Source organism: Serpula lacrymans (assembly GCF_000218685.1).
Source record: "Serpula lacrymans var. lacrymans S7.9 unplaced genomic scaffold SERLAscaffold_5, whole genome shotgun sequence".
NCBI lineage: Eukaryota > Fungi > Basidiomycota > Agaricomycetes > Boletales > Serpulaceae > Serpula > Serpula lacrymans.
The window spans coordinates 59770-84932 of NW_006763294.1; the positions used below are offsets into that span (position 1 = coordinate 59770).

At 46.6% G+C, this 25163-nt stretch overlaps 8 protein-coding genes across 8 annotated transcripts; 5 read left to right on the forward strand and 3 right to left on the reverse strand.

Annotated features, from left to right (window-relative positions):
* Positions 1-788: 788 nt before the first annotated feature.
* On the forward strand, positions 789-1388 carry SERLADRAFT_462740 (uncharacterized protein; the record flags this gene model as incomplete). Its single annotated transcript, XM_007316188.1, has 2 exons — positions 789-1125; positions 1210-1388. Coding segments are annotated over 2 exons (516 nt in total), but the record flags the coding sequence as incomplete, so codon positions are not given.
* A 944-nt stretch (positions 1389-2332) lies between these two features.
* On the forward strand, positions 2333-3693 carry SERLADRAFT_462742 (uncharacterized protein; the record flags this gene model as incomplete). The annotated part of the gene is made up of 3 exons (XM_007316189.1): positions 2333-2625; positions 2684-2987; positions 3054-3693. 3 exons carry the CDS (start codon positions 2438-2440, stop codon positions 3492-3494), a joined length of 933 nt encoding a protein of 310 aa, XP_007316251.1.
* A 53-nt stretch (positions 3694-3746) lies between these two features.
* SERLADRAFT_360559 (uncharacterized protein) lies at positions 3747-5090 on the forward strand (the record flags this gene model as incomplete). The annotated part of the gene is made up of 4 exons (XM_007316190.1): positions 3747-3973; positions 4098-4197; positions 4255-4497; positions 4568-5090. 4 exons carry the CDS (start codon positions 3918-3920, stop codon positions 5018-5020), a joined length of 852 nt encoding a protein of 283 aa, XP_007316252.1.
* Positions 5091-5318: 228 nt separating this feature from the next.
* On the reverse strand, positions 5319-12445 carry SERLADRAFT_367707 (uncharacterized protein; the record flags this gene model as incomplete). Its single annotated transcript, XM_007316191.1, has 8 exons — positions 5319-5414; positions 5475-5617; positions 5683-5836; positions 5897-7487; positions 7544-10953; positions 11014-11324; positions 11429-11519; positions 11777-12445. The coding sequence occupies 8 exons, from the start codon at positions 12443-12445 to the stop codon at positions 5319-5321; spliced, it is 6465 nt and encodes a 2154-aa protein (XP_007316253.1).
* A 1376-nt stretch (positions 12446-13821) lies between these two features.
* SERLADRAFT_462751 (uncharacterized protein) lies at positions 13822-15737 on the reverse strand (the record flags this gene model as incomplete). Its single annotated transcript, XM_007316192.1, has 7 exons — positions 13822-14469; positions 14518-14569; positions 14625-14707; positions 14753-15012; positions 15086-15144; positions 15193-15354; positions 15412-15737. 7 exons carry the CDS (start codon positions 15630-15632, stop codon positions 13900-13902), a joined length of 1407 nt encoding a protein of 468 aa, XP_007316254.1.
* Positions 15738-15955: 218 nt separating this feature from the next.
* On the reverse strand, positions 15956-18027 carry SERLADRAFT_447357 (uncharacterized protein; the record flags this gene model as incomplete). Its single annotated transcript, XM_007316193.1, has 9 exons — positions 15956-16257; positions 16319-16372; positions 16426-16522; positions 16586-16920; positions 16974-17340; positions 17397-17454; positions 17554-17664; positions 17754-17896; positions 17979-18027. The coding sequence occupies 9 exons, from the start codon at positions 18025-18027 to the stop codon at positions 16089-16091; spliced, it is 1383 nt and encodes a 460-aa protein (XP_007316255.1).
* Positions 18028-19513: 1486 nt separating this feature from the next.
* Positions 19514-23124, forward strand: SERLADRAFT_462762 (uncharacterized protein; the record flags this gene model as incomplete). The annotated part of the gene is made up of 23 exons (XM_007316194.1): positions 19514-19699; positions 19758-19776; positions 19830-19854; positions 19907-20021; positions 20080-20531; positions 20585-20639; positions 20691-20750; positions 20800-20827; positions 20888-20989; positions 21049-21189; positions 21248-21309; positions 21360-21384; positions 21443-21496; positions 21551-21576; positions 21639-21709; positions 21765-21889; positions 21946-22103; positions 22172-22296; positions 22360-22485; positions 22544-22663; positions 22716-22747; positions 22796-22818; positions 22869-23124. 23 exons carry the CDS (start codon positions 19582-19584, stop codon positions 22964-22966), a joined length of 2160 nt encoding a protein of 719 aa, XP_007316256.1.
* SERLADRAFT_462767 (uncharacterized protein) lies at positions 23096-25082 on the forward strand (the record flags this gene model as incomplete). Its single annotated transcript, XM_007316195.1, has 4 exons — positions 23096-23504; positions 23561-23925; positions 24089-24377; positions 24433-25082. 3 exons carry the CDS (start codon positions 23620-23622, stop codon positions 24906-24908), a joined length of 1071 nt encoding a protein of 356 aa, XP_007316257.1.
* Between the last annotated feature and the right edge of the window lie 81 nt (positions 25083-25163).

Here is a 25163-nt window from a genome sequence, read left to right on the forward strand (position 1 = left end):
AGACCTTCTGATCACCGCAACTGCAATCTCTAATGCCCCACAGTGCCGCAGAAAGCCACTCTTGACGACCCTTGTCCGTTCGACCTCCGATATCACGCCGTCTCTTGTTTGGGGAAGTATGCTCCACGAGGTCATGCAGGCTTGTATGGTTTCACAGAGATGGGACGAGCGCTGGATTGACGAACGTATTGACGAGGTTGTGAGGAATGGCCTTGCCGAACTCGTGAAAATTGGCCTCGGAGTTGATGAAGCAAAACGAGAAGTCAAAGCACGATCGAAAGGGTTACGTGTTTTTTCCGAGCGATACATAGCAGATATCCCAAAAGTTTGTGTCAAATTTCTTCTTCTTTCCGTCTGTTTGTTTACATATACTGCATCAGTCCGACGCTGTCCTTACCAACACTCGAGCTGCCTATAATCAAACATCCCTCCTCGCCGTTTCCAAACTACACGAAATAGAAGAAGATATCTGGTCACCAACGTATGGGCTGAAGGGCAAGCTTGATGCGAGCGTTCAAGCAGTCATCGTTGAAAATACTGATAACAAGGCGGGAAAAGCGATCCAGGGTATGCTCAAGAGCCATACCATGCCTTTTGAAATCAAAACAGGCCGCGCTGTTGCAGGTATGGAGCATCGCGCACAGACGATGCTGTACACTCTGCTAGCAGCGGAACGTTATGGCGTCGACGTGCCAAGTGGCCTTTTGTATTACACCCAAACTGAAGAAGTGGTGCGTGTGCCACGAAGTAGAAACGAGCTTCGAGGGCTGCTCGGTGCACGGAACGATATGGCGAGTTATACAATGCGACGCAATAATCCGCATAGGAAAGGTAAACCAGATGATCAATGGTCGCCTTCGACGGAGCCTTTCTTACCTCCTACAATCGATGACGAATGGATATGCAAGAAATGCTACGCTGTCGACACTTGCATGCTCTATCGAAAGGCTGTAGAGAACGTCATAGACGTGGATTCGCCGATCGCCGATATTTACGAACTGAAAACCTCACACTTAACTCCTTCTCAGTCTGCATTTTTCAAGAAATGGGAGGCCCTGATATCCCTCGAGGAACATGATATTGTCAGATTTAGGAAGGAACTTTGGACACTTCATGCCCAAGAACGTGAAGAGAGGGGCAGATGTTTTGGCTCCATGGTTATTGATCTATCTTATGTTCCAAACCCAGTTCCCCAAGCAACGCAAAAAGGCGGCAATATTCATCGATGCACATACCGCTTCGTTCGAGAGTCGAGGATGAGAGCAGGGAACAGTAATCTGCTAGAGGGACATATGAATAGCGGCGATGCGATCACTGTCTCGGTCGAACCTGACCTACTCGCGCTCGCTCGGGGGTTTATTTTGGAGTTGACTCCACACGACATCGTGGTAGGCGTTGACCACGAGCTGGACGTTAAAAAGATCAAAGAACGGCTGAAATTCAAACAAGTGCCTCACGGTCAAAATATTATTTTCCGAATTGACAAAGATGAGATGTCTGGGGGCTTGGGACGCCTCCGCGATAACCTTGCTCAGCTCTTCTATGCCGACGGAGATTCGCGCCGCTTGTCGCTCGTCGTCGACCTCCAACGGCCAGTCTTTGATGAGGAGGAAAAGACATTGGAACTGTTGAGATCGGTCCCTGAATTCAAATCAGCAACATCTATCCTAAATGAGAGTCAATTAGCGACCATGATGAAGGTATTGAGTGCGCGTGACTATGCTCTGGTTCTGGGGATGCCTGGAACAGGGAAGACAACGGTGATTGCTGCACTGTTGCGGACATTGGTTGGGATGGGAAAGACGGTGCTGGTAGTGTCGTACACGCATTCTGCTGTTGATACGATTTTACTCAAGGTGAAGGATGATGATTTTGGTATTTTGAGGTTGGGAAACGTAGACAAGGTGCGAAGACTCGATATGTGGTTTCTGCGTGCGTGATTGAGAGTCCACATACCCATGACAGGTGCATCCAGATGTACGCAAACTCACGCTTGCTGGGAGAAAGATACCGACAACAATTGAACAAATGGAACACCAGATCATGACGCCTCCTGTCGTGGCTACAACATGTCTGTCCATAGATCAGTACGTTGTATTTTGTCTAGCGGATGGCAATCACGCTCACGACACGACATTGTCAAGTGCTCTGTTCTCGCGTAGGACGTTTGATTACTGCATCGTTGATGAAGCCTCTCAGATCACACTCCCTACATGCATTGGTCCCCTTCGTTTTGCAGATAAATTTGTTCTTGTCGGGGATCACTTCCAACTTCCCCCCCTCGTAAGTCTTTCCCTATCTCTTTCTTTTCTACATACCCACCAGTTACCAGGTTCGTAATGTAACCGCACGGAAAAATGGCCTTGATACCTCCCTTTTTCGTCTTCTTTCCAACGCGCACCCGCACTCCGTCGCAGACCTTACGCATCAGTACCGCATGAATGCTGATATCATGCTCCTTTCAAACACTCTCATCTACAGCGGACGACTCAAGTGTGGCTCGGAAGAGGTAGCACGCCAGACACTAAAATTACCAGATAATAGCTTTTTGAAGAGCTTAAATAGAGGAACGGGGTGTATATGTCCTATAGGGAATTGTTGGATTGGAAAGGTCTTGGAAGAGAGGTAAGTCTTTTTATTCATTTATCCTTAATCATCAAGGTACATTCGCATTCGTCTACAGTTGCAACATTACCTTCATCGACACAGACCTCATTCCTGCTCGTGATGAAGTTGTTGGTTCGTTGATCCAGAATCCTGTAGAAGCTTACCTCGTAGCGCAGCTAGTGGAGGCGCTTCTGCTGAGCGGCGTCCCTGTGGGGGAAGTCGGAGTGATTTCTCTGTATCGACAGCAGCTCAAGCTCTTGGTATCGATGCTGGAAGGCAGGGGTGGTAAGGGCGTGGAGGTGATTACTGTGGATCGTAGTCAAGGGAGGGATAAGGATTGCGTTATTGTGTCGATGGTGAGATCAAATGAAAACGGGCAGGTACGTGACATGTTTGCTCTTTATATCAATGTATTCTACTCTTCCTTTTTAACTTTCAACGAGCAGATAGGTGAACTGATAAAAGATTGGCGACGCCTCAATGTCGCCTTCACGCGTGCTCGCAAGAAACTCGTCGTTATCGGCTCGAGGCGGACGCTTGGTGATGTGCCAGTCATGAAAGAGTTCTTCGAGTTGATGGGCAACAAATCGTGGATACTTTCATTACCGAGGAGTGTGGAAGAGTGGCATCCAGCCTTGGGTGATAAAACAAGGGCAGTTTTAGGGCATCTGGATTCTGGGTGTAAGAGGGACGGCTGCGGTTCGGGTAAGCGGCAGGTGGTCTCGGTGGAGAAAGAAAATGGGCAAGACGGGAGCGACGGAAGCTTGGATGAGTATGGCAGTATAGAGAGACCGATCAAGAGGGCCAAGTTGCCCAGGTTGGACGAAGGACTGATGAGAGGGAGACCATTATTGAGGGATGTTGTTAATGGGGAGAGTGCTGCATGACACAGAAATACGATTCGCCTGGACGTAGTATGCGGCGGGAACTTGATGAATGTACTGGGGCCCATTCTAGTGTATTGTACTATATCGTTATCTTATTAGGGGCGTACCATCATTGTATTGTAGAACAACATCAAAAAATTAATACGTTAGTAGAGCTTTGAAGTGAAATTAATAGCTGTAGAAAAGCCTCTACTCGTGCAATGTCGGACGAGATCTAGAGTGATTGTCTTAGGATTGGATTATGGAGTGCCAGTGGCAACCATCTTAGTACCCGCGCTAACTTCCACGCTTACTTCTACATGCAACAACTCGTTGTTTTCTCGTACTACATGCAACTTTCGGACATAACCTGAGCCGGACAAACGAGTAGTCATTCAACTAGAATATCTCCCAAGTGCTTGTCGGTAGGTTTGATTTACCGCCATGGACCCCTTTGAGGTACGCATGCACTTCCTCTCGCTCCTCAGAAAGCTCAACGCGTGCGTGTGCCCGATTCTATTCATCTTTCCAAAAAAACCACTAACTTATTGCGTAAACATGTTACATCGGAATTCAAACCTCATGATTCAATTTCTACCAATTGCGTATCGCCCTATCAATCAGTTCGCAGCAATCCATCCAGAAAGTCGTTGGTTATGCGCTAAAGTATTTTTCGAGATGTGGGGAAGACCTGTGGGACTGTATTGTTGAAGAATGTCAAAAAGTAAGTCTAGCCGCTATGCCATTATTCCTCGTCATTAACGCAATGGAAACTCGGAAGGGTTCCATCAACAACCGCATAAACATTTTATATTTCTTGGACTCGCTCTGCGAGGCATGCCTTCTGGCCAAATCACATCCCCACAACGAACTCTCTTCGTCCTCCACATCAACTTTCAAACCAAATGCTAACGAAAATAATTCATTCTATGTCGACTTTGTTTCGCGCGATCTTGGTAAAATCGTGGAACATGTGGTTCCAGAAGGCAGACATGGCCTGCCGAATCTGACAAGTACAAAGCAGGTTTGTGATGACTATACCTCAGCTTTGGGGGAAAAGGCCTGATGCCCTCTTTGTTTGGTTGCTGCAATAGATTCTCGAGAACTGGCGTAGCAAGCGTGTAATTGATCCACAAAAGATAGACGACGTCATGACAACACTCAATGCACGTAAATCCTCTCTCGACGCCGGAGATCCCACCTCCACTTCCGCCTCTCCTGCTTCGTCACTAAGTCGTGGGGAGATCTTCAAACGCATAGAAGAGGATCGTGAGCGACATAAGCGCCTGCGTGAACGACGATGGGTTCAGCCCGTCTCACACACCCCATTTTCTCACACGCAGCATCTGGCTGCGTTTCTTCCGCTAACGGATGATCAAGACGGTGCAGAGGAACTTACTCTAGATATCGAGTTCGAGAATGAGTGGGACGCGACAAGTGATTGGAATGAGGATGATGTGGAAGCTGCTACAGAAGAGAGTGAATTGTGTTTTTCGACGAGAGACACCGGGCAAGGCGAGGGAGAGGAACCAATGGATTTGTCATAACAATCACCCTTACCATTGTTATCAAAATTGTGTCATATACAATACTGCATTGCTCTAGATCGAAAACATTTACTAATGACACGAGTGTGATTAACTAGCGTTTACAATTGGCTATTGAAGAGGTAATAAATTAAGTGCGCAATCCGACGAACTACTATGCAAGACTGCAGAACGTAGTTCTATATATGTTCAGGGGTTACTGAATCACTCCTCACGTCGTCGTTTAAGTCGGCCTTTGCTATCTCTGGACAATCAGGCCATCAGCTGTCGAGTATATCTAAAAAACGTATGTGAGAACTTACGCGTACGCCCTATTTTTTCTCTTTCGACTATCCTTCTTCACTACGTTCCGCTGCATTTTTCGTTTGGCAGCAGCCTCTGGGTTCACCACGGCCTAGGTAGTATGAAAATCAGCTCTTCATATTGTGATAATTCCACGGATGGTAAACCTTACCTGTGTGACTCGTGCTGTTCTGCGCTCACGGCGCACAGTAAGCACTCCCTGTCGTATACGATTATACGCAAGTGCGAACTTAGTTGTCCCCACTTTGTTCTGGATTAGATCCTGCAATTCGGTTGCAAGGGTTTTTAATTCATCTATGTGATACAAAACATTAGTTCTTCAATAACATAAAAACAAAGGAGAAAAGATGTGAGCTTACCCATGTGTGGATCGCGGATTGTATCATCCTCTAAGATTCGATAGAGCGGTGTCAAGGTATGGGGGAGGAAAGTTTCCAGTCGCGCAGCATCCAAGTACGACGCCATAGCGGCAAACCAACGAAATACTGACGAAGGCTGGTGGACCCAGTAATCCTTTGATTATTGTAAAGTGTGAATATCAGTGATATCAAAAGATGGCAAGTAATAACTGACCTTGCTGAATGACCTGTTTCTTCGAGCTATATGGGCAGAACGTGCTTGATAAGATAGCTTGGAAAATAGCCAGGGAAGTGGGTTCTGTTCCTTCGTATTCTCAACTTCCTCCTCGCCTGGTTCACTATCCTCGTCATCCTCGTCAACTTCTTGGTCATCGTCCTTTTGTGCATCCGGTGAAGGAACCGGAATGGAAGAGAAACATTTCCCAATGTAAAACAAGTTCTTGACGACCTGAAGACTTAGCGGTGCGTCCAAATGTTCGCTTTTAAGCTGAGTACACAATTTCCCTGCAATGTCCCGCATCCCCGTTACCGACTGCGGATGATCATCTCCTACATCTGTCCTGGGCTGTGTGATTGGTGTCGCAGAAAAGAGCATGCCAAGAAGGCGGCATGCAGCAGTACGGACCCATGTATGTGGAAATAGGAGATGCAACACGACTTGAGGCCAAGTGACTTTGTCCAAGTCCGGAGTGAAATCGGGGAAAACACGTAGTACTTTCGTTAGTACAACCAATGCCTGATATGAAACTTGCCACTCAATGTCGACGTCCATTTCGTCAGCATTTTCATAGGAAGACTCGATCTGGTGACTGCTGCTCTTTAGCGCTGCATTGACGTTTTGGAGAAGAGTGGGAATGTATGGTAGTGTGGCTTGTTGTGAAACGTCGATGACAAGTCCATAGACCTGTATGGAGACTCTGGTCAGCTGGGGCTGAGCGCCTTGCGTGGCCCATGTGTCCAAATGATTCATAACGACTTTGTGATGTTCATCGTCAAGTCGCGAAAAGAGACTTTTTATCAGCTCAGCGGCCATCTCCCGACATTTCGCAGAGTCATCGTTGGCGATCACCATAACAAGAGCAACGAACAGCAAATCTGCATACTCCCTTACGAGTCCAGTTTCAAACTTCGCAACGATTGCACTGAGAATTTCCATCACAGACTTGCGCCCACTCTCATACACATACGAGAGGTTCTTTGCAAGGAAAACCATTTGATTTCGTAGTCGACCTTTTCCTTGTGGATAGTCCAGCAAGAATTGAAGGAGAACACCGCGACACAGTTCTTGGACCTGGAAAGACTGATTCGTCACCATGATCTCGGCGACTTTATCCATGAGATCATAGATCTCAGGTACGACGAATTTACGGGCCACGATTGCTCGGAGCATTGCAAACACAGCAGTTTGTCGGGTGGGATCTTCTAAGTCGGGAGACAAGAGTTGCAAAAGGAAAACCAGGTCTTTTTCTTTAACTTGTGCCGCTGAACAATCACGCAAGATGGTTGCCAGGGACTTCAGAGCAGTCTGAACAACGTCTGATTCGGTACTGCCAGTCTGTCTGATTATATCGAGGATCTGGCGAACGAAGACAGGTGCCGATTTATCAATAGAATTCAAGGGGCACTTGACGATGGCGGCTGTTGCTTTGATCCCGGAGGTTATCACTGCGTGATTACTTGAGTACAATGTGTTGCCGATGACTTTAACCATCGGTTCCAATCGAGCTATTATAACAGCATCGTGGAAATCAAAACGATTGCGACGGAAGGCAGTATTGAACAGGTCGATTCCGAAGGTAACGAAACTGAAATGAAACATGATCAGAAATATACTTTAAGAATAAAGATAGAATATCAATACCGGAAGGAGTTGTTTACATAATGATTAACCTCGACTGTTGATTGTCGCTTCATCTGCACTATGGCATCATCTTTCTTGGCCTTCGCCTTAGACTTGTTAGGGGGAGCAGCCTCCTGGAGGAATCGAGCGTTCTGGCTAATTAGCGTGTGACAGAGTACTAGAAGTTCTGGGGGCGTGAAATGATTGTTGGCATTGAGTCCGCTAGCGATCCGCCGAAGAACCTCCTCAACTTGCAGCATTAATTTGAAAGACTCCGTCTCTTGCATAATCGAGCGGACAGGAAGTAGAAGCGCGCTTATACGCAGCGGTGTGATGTATTTAGCCATAAGAGAGAATGAATCCAGTCCCTTCGATGACGAAGACCTCACTTCGCGCATTTTGGTTTTGAAGTCGTCGGACTGCACATCTTTTCCAGACTCGCCGAATACCACTTCTGCCGATATATGTGCAACATCATCTACGCATTCGTCGAGATTACTGAACCTTGTGATATGCTCGGCATTTGTGATGTGAGTGAGGAGAGCGTGTGTTACATACGCTAAAACATGCAATTGTGGGCCTCGCAAGAGTGCTCCTCGCATTTCGCGCAGGAGAAGAGGCAGATACGTGGGTCCTAAAAGTACTATGATACGGCATAGAGTGTCTCGAGTGAGATCTCTAGTTTCTTGACTTCTGCTCCTTAGAACCTGACTGAGGACTGTCAAGAGTTTGCATATTTGCGGTTCTCGAGATGTTTGGGGCAAATGTTTGGCGACGTTAACTATGCCAATTGATATGGGAATCCGCAAAGTATCTTCCGTTTCGTCACGCTTCTCCAGATATTGCAGAAGGCCCGGTAAAAGGCGTAGATTGACAGCATCCTCAATCTTTTTGAAGTTGACCTTAGTTGGTGGAAAACGCTGCTCGACCGTATTAACATCTTCATTCAATTCATTGTCATCTTCAGCGCCTGGTGTTGATTCAGGCAGAACTTCGTCCATCGGAAAATGGAAACTCTCCAGGATAGCCACTAGCGTTCGTACATGGACGCGAACGGCATCAGTCTTGTCTTTGGATGCTCGAAGATACTTTTGAACTAATGCATAATATACACTCCATGACAAATGCTTCGCCATTCGACCGGTCGTATTGATTACCTCGTTAACGAGATGATGGTCAAGGGAGGCTGTGGATAAGATGTAATGTTCGACGAGCGGCACAAAAATATCTGCCAGGGTTTTACTACGCAAATAACCCTCGTCACATTGATCCGCCAGTCGCCGAAGAGCTCGGATACGCCTGTGGATTTGAATATGATGGATATTCGTGAAGAAACTAGCTTCTTCATCCCCCCCAGCAAGCAACGGCCGCATCTCTTGCAATGAGTCGATACTCTCGCATTTAGAAGTAGCATATGCCACCACGGAGAGCACTTCACTGCGGACCAGCTCGTGCTTAGATCGCAATCCATTCTTTAATCCAGGAAAGAGGATCCGCATGAAAATGGATCCGTATTCCGTTAAGGTATCATCTGAAGCTAAGTCCACAAAATGTCGTAGAGTGAAGGATGCATTATTGCGAACAGCCAACTCCTCAGGATCTTGAATGAAACTGAGCATATTGTAAATGATAGGTAGCCAGTCGTGTGGTGACAACGACGCGTATATCTGTTCGTTCAACTTTGAAAACGCTTCTAAGCGACATTCGAAGTCAGGTTCATCAAGCCTCTTTACAGAAAACGCATTCAAGGAGGCGAGAAGAGAAGCCAGTGATGCAAGGCTGACGTCTACAGTCGATAAGCGCTGGAAAGTCGCAACGAGAGCCGCACGAGATTGACTGTATCGCAAGCTTTGAAAAAGTTGGGAGAGTAATTCATACACCTTGATGTATATCGGAGAACTGCGGTTTGAGAGATCTGGAATAAGAGGAAAGGTTTCCCCCAGTATCTTCAACAGGTTAACCTTGGTCTTCTCAGGGACCACCTTGGACGGTTTACGCAGAAGAGGTGTGAGCAACTCCAGTAGCCTAGATGACTGCCCTGCGTCGGAAATATAATGAGCAATTTCTGAAAGGATACCAATTTGGCGGTGGGAGAGCGGGCTGGAGATCGAGGCATCGTTTTTGGTCCGTTCAACTAGAACCGCCATGTTCGTGAGCAATAGCGATATGTGGGGTTTGACGATCATTCCTGATAGTTCTTTATTGTCACCAGAAAACAGAAGAATTTGATCGACGATGTCAAGTATGCGCGTAATGACAACGGGTTTGACATTGGTAGCCACCAAACAGTCGTATACCTTAGGCAAAACGGTAGGATCGTATTGAACCAAATATTGTACATATTCCGGTCGTGACGCCCAAGCGTAGAACAATTCCAGAAGCCCCGACGGCGCTTGAGTATTTTCTTTATCCAGCAAAGGCAGTCGTGGAGATATGAACGAAGAGAATGACGCTGTAAGGTATTTTGTGAAATCGAACGTGACTGGGCTGCGGAAGAAGTCTGACAGTCGTTTCAATCCCAGTTGGCGAATCAAGCGGGGAGATTTAAGCCCCCCAATATCCTCAATTTCTTCCATATCTTCTTCATCCTGCTCTTGCTCTTCATCCTTATCCACCTTAGTAGGGTCTTCGCGCTTAATTGAGGCAATTCGTTCTTGAGCGTGGGATATAATATCTATGGTGGTACCTAACAGAGCAGGCCAATAAGAGATAACGTGGGGCCCAAGGTTCTTCAGAACATCGCCCAAAAGTGTAAGAAAGCCGATCTGCTGCTTCTGCGATATGTCGGGCGATATATCACGAAGTGTAAAGTCACCTTCACTGCGAGATTGACATTCGGATTGCATAGGCTTTAGCATGAGATCCACCAATAGTGAAAGTTCTTCATCGGTACAGCCTCCCAAAACTGACAAAATTGTAGTCCGACGGTCGGCTCCCCTTGAGCGCCCCTTTCTCTCTAACATTATGCCAAACAGGAGCCTGATGATAATATCCACCAGCTGTGACCTATCTGGAGGCTCCATTGCAGATATATCAAGTGTCGTGAGTTCATCCCTCCATCTTGTGTCATCGAGGAGGGCGCGAAGGTGATCCTCATGCGCGAGTAGTTGGGGTAATTTGTAAGTCAATATACAAGATAGCGAAAGATTCTGTAGAGAGCGTTCCGGATGAGAGAGAAAAGACATGTATAGCGAAAACAGAGTATCGGAGGAGTGTAGAGCCTTTGGATTGCTGAATTTGCTGAATAAAGTCAGCCAGGATGTCAATTTATACCGAGGTAGCCGGGAGGACGCGTCCGGACCAGTTAAGGAAAGAAAGAAAGGGATGAGGTCTCGATTATGTTTTTCCGCCAGTGCGCTACATTCGCCAAGAGTGGACAGCAGCTGGGACTCATAAGACGAAGTATCAATGCGATCTTTCGGAAGTTGCACCTATGTAGAGGTAGTTTTACAAGTTAGCCTGAATATTGTAGTTGGTACAAAGGAAATTACCCGGATGATTTCATTACGCTGATGGTCTTCGCGGAGCCAACCAGAAGTGGTACTTCGTACTTTGTGAGCACTGGGATCTCGCCAAGTCCGCTCCTCTTCCCATGGGTCATCAATGCTGTCCTTGACTCCGTTCTGGTTGTCAAGCATCCAAGCCGGCATGCTATCACTAGACTGACTACGCGAAACAGCCTGAAGCTCGTCAAACATTAAACTCCAGACCTGGTCGCCAAATCTCTGCGAGAGTGACGACAATGCCTCAGTAGCAGGGGACCACAGGGGTCGAAGGTTAACTTTGAGTTGTGCTATAATTTCTAGGTGAGAGTTAATAACAGCTGGTGCATGGATGAAATCGCACAAATAAGCCATCTTGCACAAAGGTCCGCAGCAAGCCGGTCGCCATCCTTTACTACTTGACCGACCCTCCCGATGCGCAGAACACGTTCACGCACTCCATGGGCATCTAGAGATACTTCTTCTCCCTGTAGGCAACGTTTAACAACATCTTGCTCTCCCGGTGAAGCCTCGACGAGCGAAGAGGCCAAAATCCTGAGGAAATTAAGACGGAGAAGACGAGAATGCGAAATGAGGGCTGCTTTGAGGGGCGTGTAAATTTCTAAGAATGAAAACGCTGGTTTGTTTGTTGGACTGTAAGTTTGTTGTCAGTGGACGAAGCAATAGCAGAGAAAAAAATAAGGTACCTTGCTCGCAGTAGCGCTACCAATCCTTCCAATACACTTTCCGACCAACTCCAGTTTACGATAACCTTTTTTGTCCACACCCCGAGATCCACTATATCGATCCACTGTGAAGGATGGTGCGATGCTATCGTCCGCATGCATAAACCAACTACCCATGCTGCATTTGCGTAGGTAGACTCATAGTTTGCTTTGGGTTTAGGCGTATCAAGCGAAGAATTGGCAATCCCAGCTAAGAGTCGAGGCAAACAGCCCACAAACCCGCATATCTCGAGTATATCGCTCAAGTCATCCACCCGCCACTCTTCACTCTCCCATGTTTCTAATCTGCGGACGACCCATTGTTCTATACACCTTCTCCAAACCACATCTACGTCGCTTATTTTCCCTTGCTTCTTCAAGCTAGTAAAAAGACGTATAGTCAGCTTCGGTTCATGCTCCAGCAACGCAGGTGTAGCTTTGAGGACTGCAGGAAGTCCAACAAGTTTCCATCCTCCCCACCCGAGTTCTGAGAGAATGCCACAGAGGCGAATACCAAGCGAAGGTGCTTCGAGAGAGCGCAGGAGAAAAGCACGACCTGTTCCGGTGGAAAGCGACATATCGCCAGCGAGGAGGATAGATGTAGCAAAGGTAAGAAGTGGGGGGTGAATGGTATGTGATAGTGGTAGTGTAGCGAGCTCAGAGGCCAGTTGGGATAAGTGAGATGCTGCGACAGAGAAGCTTTTAGTCAAGTTCATAGGACAGGATAGATTAACTTACGTAGTATCCTCGAGCCTTGACGCACAGAGCAAATGACGGATACCGTTTGTAGCATACGGCACAATGATTCTTCATCTGTCTCACCCAAGCTTACTGACTTTGCGATAGCACAAAATTGCTTGACAAGGAGATCGGCCAGAGGTGAAAATTGATCTGCTGCTTTGCAGTGATGTATGAGAGCGGTCAACACGCGACGAAAGAGTGCATGGGTAGCATCAGGTGCATCGTGTGTTAAATGATAAGCAAGCAAGGGAGTGATAACCGACACTGTCACAGTGTGCAGTGTTTGTGAAACAGACTGTAGAGATGAGTCAGTTCATTTATCTCGCAACTAAAAAAGTGATATGTACCTTGCACGCAAATACAAAAATCCATGCGCAAGCATCTTCAATGCCAATCAGACTCTGCGCTATCAGCGTGACTGCTTTCTCTCGTGCAGTGGTCTTCAACCTTCGTAGAACTGTCCCCCAAACTTCAGCTGTAGCCCGTTGTACCTCGTTATCACATTTCGGTAAAACGGCACGGATGGAGGCCCACGATGTTTCCAAGAGATCTAATTTGACCGACGGTACGAGTAAATATTTAAAGAGTGCAGACAGTGTGGCAAGGAGTGAGGTCAAAGCAGGAGCTGATAAAGAGCGAGTTAGCAGCTCAAGAAGAAGCTGCAATAAATTGGGATAAACGGGAGAAAGGGTGGTACGGAGGTCGTAGGCTAGTTTCTGTAGTAGACTAGAAGCAAGTTAAGAAGGGGGGCATAGGATAGTATGTCAACACACGTACTCGAGGAGGGCTTTTAAAGCTTCGTCATCGGAGCCTTTTACTGTTTCTATCCAAACATCTACAATTTCTTTCCAGTTGTGCAACAAAAGGGGCATCGACATGGAAAGCGGATCAGCCTTCTTCGCGAAATTTAGGAATCCGGGGGAAAGATTGAGTTGCCGCCAGTGCTGGAGGGTTTCATAGAAATGCGACTGATTATCCTATCATAAAGTATCCATGTTAATAAACGTTGAGCGATATGACAACTAGAACGTCCCACTTGAAGTTCATGATCAAATTTTGACAAGCTGAGAGCCGAAGGTACGTGAACTTCTTTGAGAGATTGTTTATAAGATTGATGCTAGATTTGTATTAGTTAACGACTTGAGTATAATATATGGCTGTGTCGTACTTTGAAGCGTTTGACACGCTGGAAACCTTGATCCGCTTCCATATCGTGTGGTTGACCGTGACTTCAAGTTCAGGCTACTCTCGAAGATTTTTCCGAGATCCAAATCCGGTTTGTTTGGATTAGAAGCTATTGCCAAACAAACGCTACTGTATTAGGAAACTCAGTGCTTTAACCATTTTCACATAAGGCTGATTCTACGGCACTGCTATTGGCAAACGATGAAAATAGGTGAAGTACCACTATAATATACATTCACTATTTTCATCCAATGACACCGTTATTCCTCAGAGTAGTAAGTTCCAGCGTTGATAAGCCTAGTTCACCTCGCAAAACCTCCTCAGTATGTTGTCCCAAATCAGGGCCGGCCCAGCGAGTCTGAGCATTACATCCGTCAAGTACTGGGAAAACTCTTGGCATTTTCACTTTCCAGCCACTCTCCTCGGTTCCAACCTGCACATCCTCTACTGCCCCACGAGCCAGGACCTGCTCCCCCTCGACTATGTCCTTTACGTTGACTACTCGGCCAGCAGGCACTCCTACGCCGCGAAGAACTTCCAGAACTTCATCTACTGTGTGCCGGGACGTGAACTCTGTGATCGCTGCCTCTATTTTTGCCTGCTGGTTGACACGATGGTGATTGTGCTGGTATAATGGTCCAGTCAGATCGGCGCGCCCAATAGCATTCATCAGCTTTTGGTACAGCGAATCACCGTTTGCGCCTATGATTATGTACGCGTTCGAAGACGGAGATGATGAGCTGGAAGGAGAAAGACAGGGATATGCGTTGGTCGGGACAATGCCCGTTACGGAGGATCCTGAAGGACCGCGGACCTAGAAGATATCAAAACGGTTATCGAAGAGGCTGAAGCATATATGCACCTTTCCCTTGCGATCATACTCTGGTATTATGCCCTCCATAAGATTTAGCATGCTATGGGCCAGATGGAGATAACTGTAGGACGATGCACCCGGTACTGAACACAAACCTTTCCATTATGCTGACATCCACAGTCTGGCCGCCACCTCCACCACGTTTCTGTACCTTCTGCCTTGATAGCAGCGCGAGGACCTAACACCATTCAGATTAGCGTTTGAGATATTCCAGCTCACTTACAGTTCCAAATGCTGCATGCAGTCCTGCTACGGAATCTCCCAGACTAATATTGGGCCTTATAGGCGGGCCAGAGAGTCCACTGTGCTCTGGATCGGGCATGCCATTTATGAAGCGAAAACCGGATTCAGCTTCACAAACGGATGCAAAGCCTGGTCGAGATGACCAAGGGCCCGTCTGCCCATAGCCACTGACACGGGTGAATATGAGAGAAGGATTCTCAGGATGTAAGGACGATGGGCCAAGACACCATTTTTCAAGTGCTGCAACAGGGAGGTTGCATCACATTGTATGAGTACATACACAGTGCTAGAAGTAAGAGGGAAAATAACGTACTGCCAGGCTTGAAATTTTCCAGAAGTACGTCGCACTTAACAGCGAGTTTCTTCACGAGCCTGACTTGGAATCTGAATTAGTTCATGGTCCTCATTTGGATTACTCACTGTCTGCCTTCTTCTTTTCGTAAATCAATAGTAACACTTTTTTTGTTTCTCGCTAAGCTTCGGAACCATGGACTCGTTCCATCAATATCCAGTTCACGCCAGACACGCAAAGGGTCACCAACTCCAGGAGGTTCAATCTTGATTACCTCTGCTCCAAAATGCCTGAATACATATCATCTGTTAAGCACTTATATCACTGTGCAAGTGCTGAGAATTGACCCTAACAACTGACCACAGAACGGGCCAGCAATCACTTGACCGAGCTCAAGTACACGAACACCGGAAAGCGGGAGATCATTGGTCGTGTGGGAAGTCGTAGAAAGACTTCTGTCAATTGTCAGCTTGAAACTAATGTTTGGCTTAGCACTTGAGGTTTCCAGGCTCACCAGCGTATGGGGTTCCGAGTCGACGTTGAAAGACAACGCATACCCAACGCCCATCTGAGTGAAGTTGGACGACCACGACTACATGATGGAGAAAAGGCAACCATCACTTGTTACTGTAAATGTTGTTAATTAGTCACGGTTGCTTGACAGTCATCACGCACTGCAAGTACTCCTGCGTATTCGACTTTCAGAGAGATAAGGAGACCGTGGGATGCATTTACTTAATAAAGATGGCGCGAGTCAATGCTGAAAATTGATTTCATGGGAAAACGGTGCCACAGTATTATATATAACCTGCTGCCTTTGCGAACAGCCGCACAATATTGGTAGGAAATGGCGAGGTAATATACAGCTAATAAATTATACATGGCCAATTTCCCGTAGAAATGCCTCAGTTATACACCGAACAAGTCATTCGGTTGATTTGCGTAGATGTTCTCACCCTGAGATAGAATTCCTCAGATTCACACATACAGATATCATCACAGAGAATGAAAAGGAAAAGCAGAATTAGCCAAAAAGAATCTTGTTCGCCTCTTCATGGAGCTTTACAGAACTTGAGCCAGCTGAAGATACAAAAGGCTCGAAGCCTAAAGCTTGTCGCCCTTCGCGCGTATGTATATCCTGAGCTGAAGCACGGCCTAGGAACTTTGATTCCCCTTCACCGCCTGGAAAATCTCTATGAAAACCATGATTACTACATCTGGCAAGACGAGGTGAACTCGAAAAGAGACACGTACGGTGCTGGGTAACCGTGGACAAAATTGATACGCTGATCACGGAGATACAATGCGCTAGTGGAGAAGAATTTAGCCTTTATCCACCGAAAAATTCGAGGTATACTGACTTTTTGAGGGTCAAAGGAACAGCCGGTATATATAATACTGAAGAGTCACTTGTACCTTGGTGTACAGACTCGACCGAATGAATAAGGTCGCAGTGCCCTATACATTATTGTTTGGAATCAGATCAAACTTTTGAAATATAGCGAGCGAAATACTACTTACAGTAGACCTGATCTCCTGGCTCGATCAGGGGCACAGAAACCATGGTTTTGTCAAGCCTGAGGTGCGGATGAGTATTTGCGTTTAGTTCTTGTGCACCTCGTACAGTGGTTCCGGGGAAAGCAGAACTTTCAAGGTCGATTTCCCAGTCCTCAAATGGGACTTTATAGGGCGTCCTAAGGCTAGAAAGAGATACACGAGGACGAAAGAATGGTCGGAGAATCAGGTAAGCCGTCGCAGCTGAGAGCATAGGGAGCACTCGGAGTGTGCCTTCATTGACTCCAGTGGTAGATAGGGAGGTCCAGCCTTGCCAGCAGCGCAGGATAGAGCATTGATTTCTTCCATATTGGTTGTCAGTATCAGCATAAGCACTGAGGAGAATTCCACTCACGGAGTATTGTATAGGTCCTGCCTTGCACGCAACCTCCATCGGGCATCAAAAGGGTCGTACTCTTTCCACAGGCTTCCACCACTGAGGATTTTTCTGTATACGTTTCTATATGTCTTGTCCTCCCATCGCTCTATTGAACCGCCGTCCATGTGTGGACCAAGTGTGAAAGAGGTATCGCCCGGTGTCCGAATGCGGAGTCGGTCAAAGTAGCTGATTGGGGTTGAGAAGTCGATAGGAACCGGAGAAGATGAGTGCCATAATCCAAGAAGAGCTTTCTGAGTTCGAAGTACAGCAGGATGTGTGCGAGCATATGTCTGTGACTTGGTATTGTATAATTCATAGGCTTGGATATTTTCAGGAGGAAACCCTAGATCCTTCTGTGAGTGTAGCTCTGCAGGAGGATCGGAGACTAGTGCAACTAACCTTTCACCGGGTTGGAGGCGATGTAGTCCTTGATAGATTGCTTCCATCCTAATGCTTCCTAAGCGCAATGTCGTTAGAAGGTGTGACATCAAGAATAAATTGCGCGATGCAAGCATGCTGACAGAGCGGCAGAGAGTAGTGACTAAGTGATACTTACGTCTTTGGGCACACCTCCAGTAACTACCACAACACCAGTGTTTTTGATGGCATGGATTTGCGCCTCCGACAAGCCTTTCTCAATGTCAGCATAAGAAACTCTGGGAATCACCTGCACGAATAGTAGATCAGATCTTGCCAACAGCGACCCGGGTTTTGATCCGTAGTGCCAATGCACATTCGTTAAGATAATCGACTTACATCTCCACCTCTGCTAATGATTTCCTCCGCACTATTCCCAACCTCCTCCAAAACCTCCCTCCAACTTTCAAGCAAAGCTGCGTGATCGACGTCTGCTAAAACATGCCTTTTAAGCTCTGCATATCTCTCTGGAAGATGGGAAGCTATTGATTGGTTAGATAGAGACTTGAAAACATCGGCTATAGTTCCCTCGTCCCTAGGTGGTCTGCCTTGAGCCGGCTTAACGGCGGCGGTGGCCAGTCCACGCGAGGTTCGAAAAGTATGAGAGGAACATGGGGCAAAGGTGCTTGCAGGTTTATGAGACGACAGAAAGACGATACGTGAAAACATGGGGCCAGAAATGTAGAAGATAGTAGTGAAAGACAAGATGGCGTGCGGATGATGGTGTGCGGATTTAGGCGCTTAAATACTGGCAGGCACACCAGAAGAACGGAAAACTGTGTTAATCAGCTACCATGATGACTCGAATATTTTCATACGCACTGCAAATGGTTATGGAACCCGATCACTTGTCTGGGCTATTTTGCGTCCTCCCCTATAGCACACTCCCTAAAACAATGTACGACTAGACTTTGGCAACAAGGCGTAAGGTAGCACATCCGGCTAATTGCGCAGGTAGTTCCTGCTACCGATGTATATCCGACAATTGACCGATTATCACTTCGTCACGTTCGTTATGCTCTCTTGCTGGCAGGAGGCTCTTGCTACGGAGATCTTACAGACAATACAGTTTCCAGTTAAAGGACGTTCAACTAAAACGTCGAGCAAGTCTAGTAAGCAAAGAGGTTTTTCTGAGATAACAGTATGAAAACATACCTCTGGTCAGAGTCATAGCAATAATGGTGCTATTGAAGATAATCGATCCTGAGTCGTGTCGAGGTTGATTTCTTATGAAATCACTATAGATGATAGCAATGAGATGAACACACACCTTGACCCGAATCAGTATCGGGTTATTACTTCAGAGAACCAACATTCATCTATGTTATAGAGCCAATTCTGACTGGTACACGATAAGAGGTATCGTAGCAGCCTCGAATGCGGGCAACCAGCATGTGTCGAATAATAAAGAGATGCGCCGAAATTTGAGAGCATAACCTTGCGCCAAGTGTCGACATAGTATGTGGAAAATTCCATAATGCACATGGCATGGTGTCACTTTGGTGAGTGGGGTAAAAGCCTCAGGGCACAGTGATAACCAGTATTGTCAGGAAACCACTCCAACATCGATGATATGGAGTATGGTGGGCTGATTTGGACCATTTTTCCTCCTGGGTGGCGTACTTCAACGTGCGAGACGCTCAAGCTCCCAGAAAGGGTGTTGGTTTGGGCAGGAAAGGTGAGTGTACACCAAACTGACAACACACTCGTGGCGGTGCTGTGAACAGTGTTGGTCACGTGACAGCGCTGAGAACTGGACTGAATGAAAGTCTCAGGAGTTTGACGAATACTCACCGTGGCTGACACTGGCACGCCGACGAGCACAACACCTCATCCCACCTTTCTTATCAAAACACTTTCACTCCTCATATTCTTGTATTCTTCCTTACTTCAAAGACTATTAATTTCTGTTGGATAGAACATTCACCCTATTCGGACTCCTGCGGAACCATAGCGCCGCCTCGTGACTGGTGCATGTGCAACATTTGTCTTGGAAGTTGACAGAACTCAAGAAGCATACCACTTGCATCAACTAAAGTCTGCGAAAGAAAAGCACCGTCGCAATTATAAGTACGTTGGCGACGGCATTAGAGCTATGTATCTCCTTCTCTCCGACAACGGGTCTTGCCCTTCTCTCGCAAACCTGGTAGAGTGGTTGCTCAACACAATGAAGTCTCTCTTCCTCTATACCATAGCTTTCTTGGCGGCGGGATCTTTTTGGCCTCAAGGATCACAAGCTTCTGTTGGGGTGCAAGTTGCATCCGCACAGTACTTGCTTGGGCTTGGTGAGGGTTCATTTCGTTCCTCGTGTAACTTTAGCTGATTTTTATGCATTGGTTGAAGGTGTTGGTGATGTAACTGGGTATTTCTCTCTATACTCTAGATTTTTATGTATGTTGAAAATTACCACGACAGCCCTGTTGTAGAGACGAACATGATGGTAAGTCATCTCAGCATATATGGAACGGCACATGTTTATAATCACTCCGAAGGGCTATGCAAACCTGGCACAAACGGATACTGGTCTTCATATGCGTCAACGGAGTCGTGCATTCATCGTAGCTGATGCCTCAAATTCTTCAAACCGAGTGGTCTTTATCAATTCTGGTAGATACCGTCGAGTCATTTCCTGTTCGCAAATTTATTTCAATCGTTTTCAACGCAGATATATGCATGGGAGATACTGGAGTTCGTCGCTCGATTGTGGCAGAACTCTCGTCACAATATCCAGGTATTTATACTAATGACAACATCGCACTTGTTGGCACACATCAGCACTCTGGAGTCGGCGGATACCTCGAGGACCTTCTTCCCCAAATAACGTCTTTGGGGTATGTTAAACAAAGTGCTGATGCTATCGTGGCGGGTTCTGTGCGTGCTGTGCAGCAAGCCCATGATAGTCTTTCTCCGGGAAAACTCAGCCTAGGAAACACCACAGTGCTCAACGCAAATATCAATCGATCACCTTCTGCGTATCTTGCCAATCCTGCCGATGAACGCGCAAAATACCAGTATGATCAAGATAAGGATTTAACCCTCCTAAGATTCGACGATATCGACGGTAATGCTAGAGGCTTTCTGAGTTTCTTTGCGGTACACGGGACCAGTCTTTATGAGGTGATGCATATGCGATATTATTAAAGTACCAATTAGTAAATACTGTGCGGCAGAATAATACTCTTGTCAGCGCTGATAATAAAGGCATGGCTGCATACCTCTACGAATGTGAGTCAGCTGAATCTGGGGCTGGGTTGCTAAATTGCTGATTTGCTGTAGCGATGGTGGAACCCTCATCTATGCCCGGCCATGCTACCTTCGTGGCAGGATTTACTCAATGTGCGTCGATTCGTTTCGTGATATTAGCGTCCACTGAACTCCGAAATAGCAAACGTAGGAGATACCAGTCCCAATACGTTAGTCTTTCTCAAACCGCTTATTATTTTCATACCCTCATGTCAATGCACCTTTCCTAGTTTAGGCGCTTACTGCGAAAGTCCTGGAGAACCTTACGATGGACAACCCTGTGAATTCGATCATTCTACATGCGGCAATAGGACTGAAGATTGTCATGGTCGGTCAGTACGAACCTTATAGTGGTCGGGAAGTTCACATGATTTGATATTATAATTCACAGAGGGCCAGGGTTCCGCATTTCTGACTTTGAATCGAGCAGAATAATCGGTCAGCTGCAGTTCGAGGGAGCGCAGACTCTGATGAACCAAACGTTACCTCCGGTTAATGGTTCTGTTAAAGCTGTGCACACATATTTGGACATGTACGTGTATATAGTTAGTTCTTAGCTGTAAGTCAGTGCCTAATATAATAGAACCTAGGGCAACTCACAGTTTTACTTTGCCGAATGGTACGACTGCACAGACCTGCCCTGCTGCACTTGGTATGAGCCTTTGATCATTCTAGCTTTCTGTACCTGAATCCTGTTTTTAGGTTTCTCCTTTGCTGGAGGAACAACGTGAGTCGATGTGGACTTATAGTATCATGCTATAACCTAAAGGACTATAATCCTCAAGGGATGGACCTGGTGCTTTCGACTTTATCCAGGGAGATAACTCATCAAATCCTCAGTAAATATTACTCTCGAAATTTTGACTTGTAGTTTCACTAACATACTCGCTCAGAAATCCATTTTGGGAAATTGTAAAGGGTGCGTTTGCGAGGTTTGCGACAATGATTATCTAGACTTTCGAAACCCATTGGTTTTGACAGGTGCTGTGACGCCTCTCCCGTCTGCAGAACAGGTCGCGTGCCAGTACCCTAAGCCGATCCTCCTGAATACGGTGCTTTTTCTTTTCTAGAAAATAACCAATGCGACAAAAGCTGACGTAATATTAGGGTTATGCGCATGTTCCATACGAGTGGTCCCCGAGCACAGTTGATATTCAAATGCTTCGGGTCGGTAATCTCGTGATGCTTATCATGCCCGGAGAACTAACCACCATGTCTGGAAGAAGAATGCGGTACGTTTACATTCGTCTGTCTGTGATTTAGTGCCCGCTTATATTATTGACAACAGGGATGCTATGAGAGCAAAGTTGATATCTGAAGGAATACTTGGCGAAGATGCCTATGTTGTGATTGCTGGTCCTGCAAATACTTATGCTCATTATGTGGCCACTCGCGAAGAATATGGTGTTCAGAGATATGAAGGCGCATCCACTATATTCGGCGCTTGTTAGTTCTTTTTTACCTTTTAGTCATCTTTTTCTTTCCTGACTCTGGCTCTCCCGTGACACACGCAGCCACATTGGACGCCTACATTGACAAGTATGGCAGCTTAGTTTCTTTCCTCGCTGATAACGCTAGTGGTGCGCCAGCATCGGATCCTGCCCCTGCAGAACAAACTAGCAAGGCTATTTCGCTACAGGTAAAATCGCAGCGCACTACCTATCTTGAGGCACCGAATTGTTAAACGGCCGGCTGAATATAGACACCCGTTATTGTCGATAATTCACCTCTAGGAAAGAAGTTCGGTGATGTGCTTGTTGACATCAACAATACCCCGTACCACGTTGGTGACACTGTCACGGTCCAGTTTGTGGGAGCTAATCCTAGGGTAACTTTTATTCTGAGTCTCCATTCTCGTTACCTTTTTCTTACGCCCAGTTCATCAGAACAATTTGCGCTTGGAAGGTTCGTTCTTGAGCGTAGATTACAATGTGGCAGACCAGTGGAGCATGGTGCGGACCGACTCGCATCCATCAACTATTTATCGTTGGAACAGAACAAGCACGGTATGTTGTAAACAAATAGTTCTTGAGTGGTGTCTTATAGAGGTAAATCCAGGTCTTTGGGACAAGCACAGTCACCATTTCATGGTAAGTGCCTTAATAATGCGAGTATGTTCTACACTAATATCTTTCCAGGACCATAGAGGATGGGACCCCTGGTACGTCTATCTTTCCTATGCATACTCCGTAAACTGACAAGATATTTCAGCTGGAACGTACCGCATTTCCTACTTTGGGGACTCCAAGCCTCTCATTGGCTCCATATCATCGTTCAATGGAACTTCATCAACTTTCACTGTGGCCTAATTTCAATGTACAAGCACGATATGATGTCGAGATGGACTGTAATAGATATACGAGTGATGTGTTACAAAAAGATTTGTTAGCTAGCTAGTTTTAACGTACGAGACAGTGGTTTCTGTTGTCAATGTTTTCAGTGTAAATCAGATTTATTTGAACTTTTTTCTCTTGAGCTCGAGGCTTTTCTGCTGAAACTGTGGTTCAGGTCATCCCCGCTCTCGGCGAGTCACAACCCAAGTTTTAACTTTTATCTGTGCTTCAATACAGGCTCACAAATTTACCGTGTTGCAAGATATCAACGGCAAATGGGAGCGTGAGTCGGAGATAGTACTGGTATCTCATCTTGTCTGAGTCTTTGAAGTTTGTAACCTGGACTGTTCACTTCTGATAATGTATACCAGTGCTTCTTTTGCACCACTGGGACATACTCAAACTCTTTAACGATAAGCCAAGACTGTAATACATCTACTTCTTACCTCTCAAAACAGCATATCGGACAAATATCGGTTTGAGAACGAGAGTCATCCGGACAAAGTGCCACTACGTGACCACACCGTCTATTCCGGTTCCGCTTTATATCTAATAAACCCCCTTTGCCAGAGGTTCAGTCTTCCTTTGTTCCACCATCTAGGCGCTAGCAGAATACGACGACGACGACAATGTCCAGCATTCACAAGATCCTCGTTTCATCCTACACCGACAAGGTCTACACCGTTGCCTTCGATGCAGCGAATCCATCGCTCACTCCCCTTTCAGCCACCACGGTGGGACGTAATCCTTCGTGGCTCACAGCTCATCCCACGGATCGTTCTGTCGTATATGCAGGCCTCGAACAGCCTTCCGGTGAGGTTGTTGCGTTGAAATTCGACGAACAGGGCAAAGGAGAGGTAGTCGGGAGAGCACCAAGCGGTGGGGGAGATCCATGCACGTTGCTTGCAACTGAGAATGAGGTTATCATTGGAAATGTGAGTACTTTCTTTATGTTCCACGAACGGTTCAACCCCTATCTTCAAGTGAAGCCTATCAACTTCTTGTGTCGTGACACCCCCTGTCTAAACACGGACTCATACTTTGCTGTCATCTTCGAATATCTCTAGCTGACAAGTGCTTATCACGCACGATTTCTAGTATGCCACTGGGGTCATCGCAACTCTTCCTATCTCTGCTAAGTCACCCTACATTCTGTCGACAGAGCCGTGGACACTCCAGGTGGCGGGAACAGGCCCAAACAAAGAGCGCCAAAAATCATCGCACCCACATCAGATCATCTTCCATCCCAGTCGTGACGAGCTGCTCGTCCCTGACCTTGGTGCTGACAAGATATGGAGACTTGCAAAAGGTGCCAGCGGACAGTGGGAGATAAATGGGTACGTACAGTGTGCCCCTGGCGGTGGACCAAGGCACATTGCATTTTATGGTATGTCTACTTCATCGACGCCGGGGTGTTCAGCCACTCAAGTGTGTTTATTTAGGGGAAAACCTGTACACATTGTACGAACTTGTAAGCGTCGTCGTTGTACATCGCTTTCCGCCTCTCCCCGAAGAACCCACCCTCCTGGCACAAGCATCGACACTCACCGAGCCGTCTCCTACCCCCCCTGGAATGCTTGCGGCAGAGATATTAATTCCCGAGCCAAATAAGACGTACCCTACGCCCTACCTATATATCACTAACAGAAATGACCCATCTCCTGAGGGTGATACCATAGCAATATTCTCCATTGCTGAAGGTGCACCTCGACTCGTGAAAGAAGTGCGAACCGGATTGAAGCATGTACGTGGAATGGTATTTGGGGGAGAAGACGATCGATGGTTAATCGCTGGAGGTGTGGAGGGTGGCGGAATCAAGGTATTTGAGCGCTTCGAGGGTGGTGGGGCTTTGAAAGAAGTGGCAGCTATGGCAGAGGGACAGGGTGTGAGTAAACCTACGGGGTTCTCGTGGCTCTAAGTCCGCGCTTTTAAGGCCCCATCCGTTATGTCTTGTTGTTGATGTTTTTTTCGTCAAATCTCGTGGTGAGCAGTACTTTCACCTCTTTAACGTTCCACTCGAAAGCTATCTGGATTGTGGGCTCCATAAATAACTATCAATTATGCGCTTGATTTCACATAGAGATCTATCTTGTCACCTACAGTGGAGGTACTGGTACTTGAGTAAAAAATAATTGAGGTTTAAACCTTTCGAGCGGTAAAGACATGTCATTGG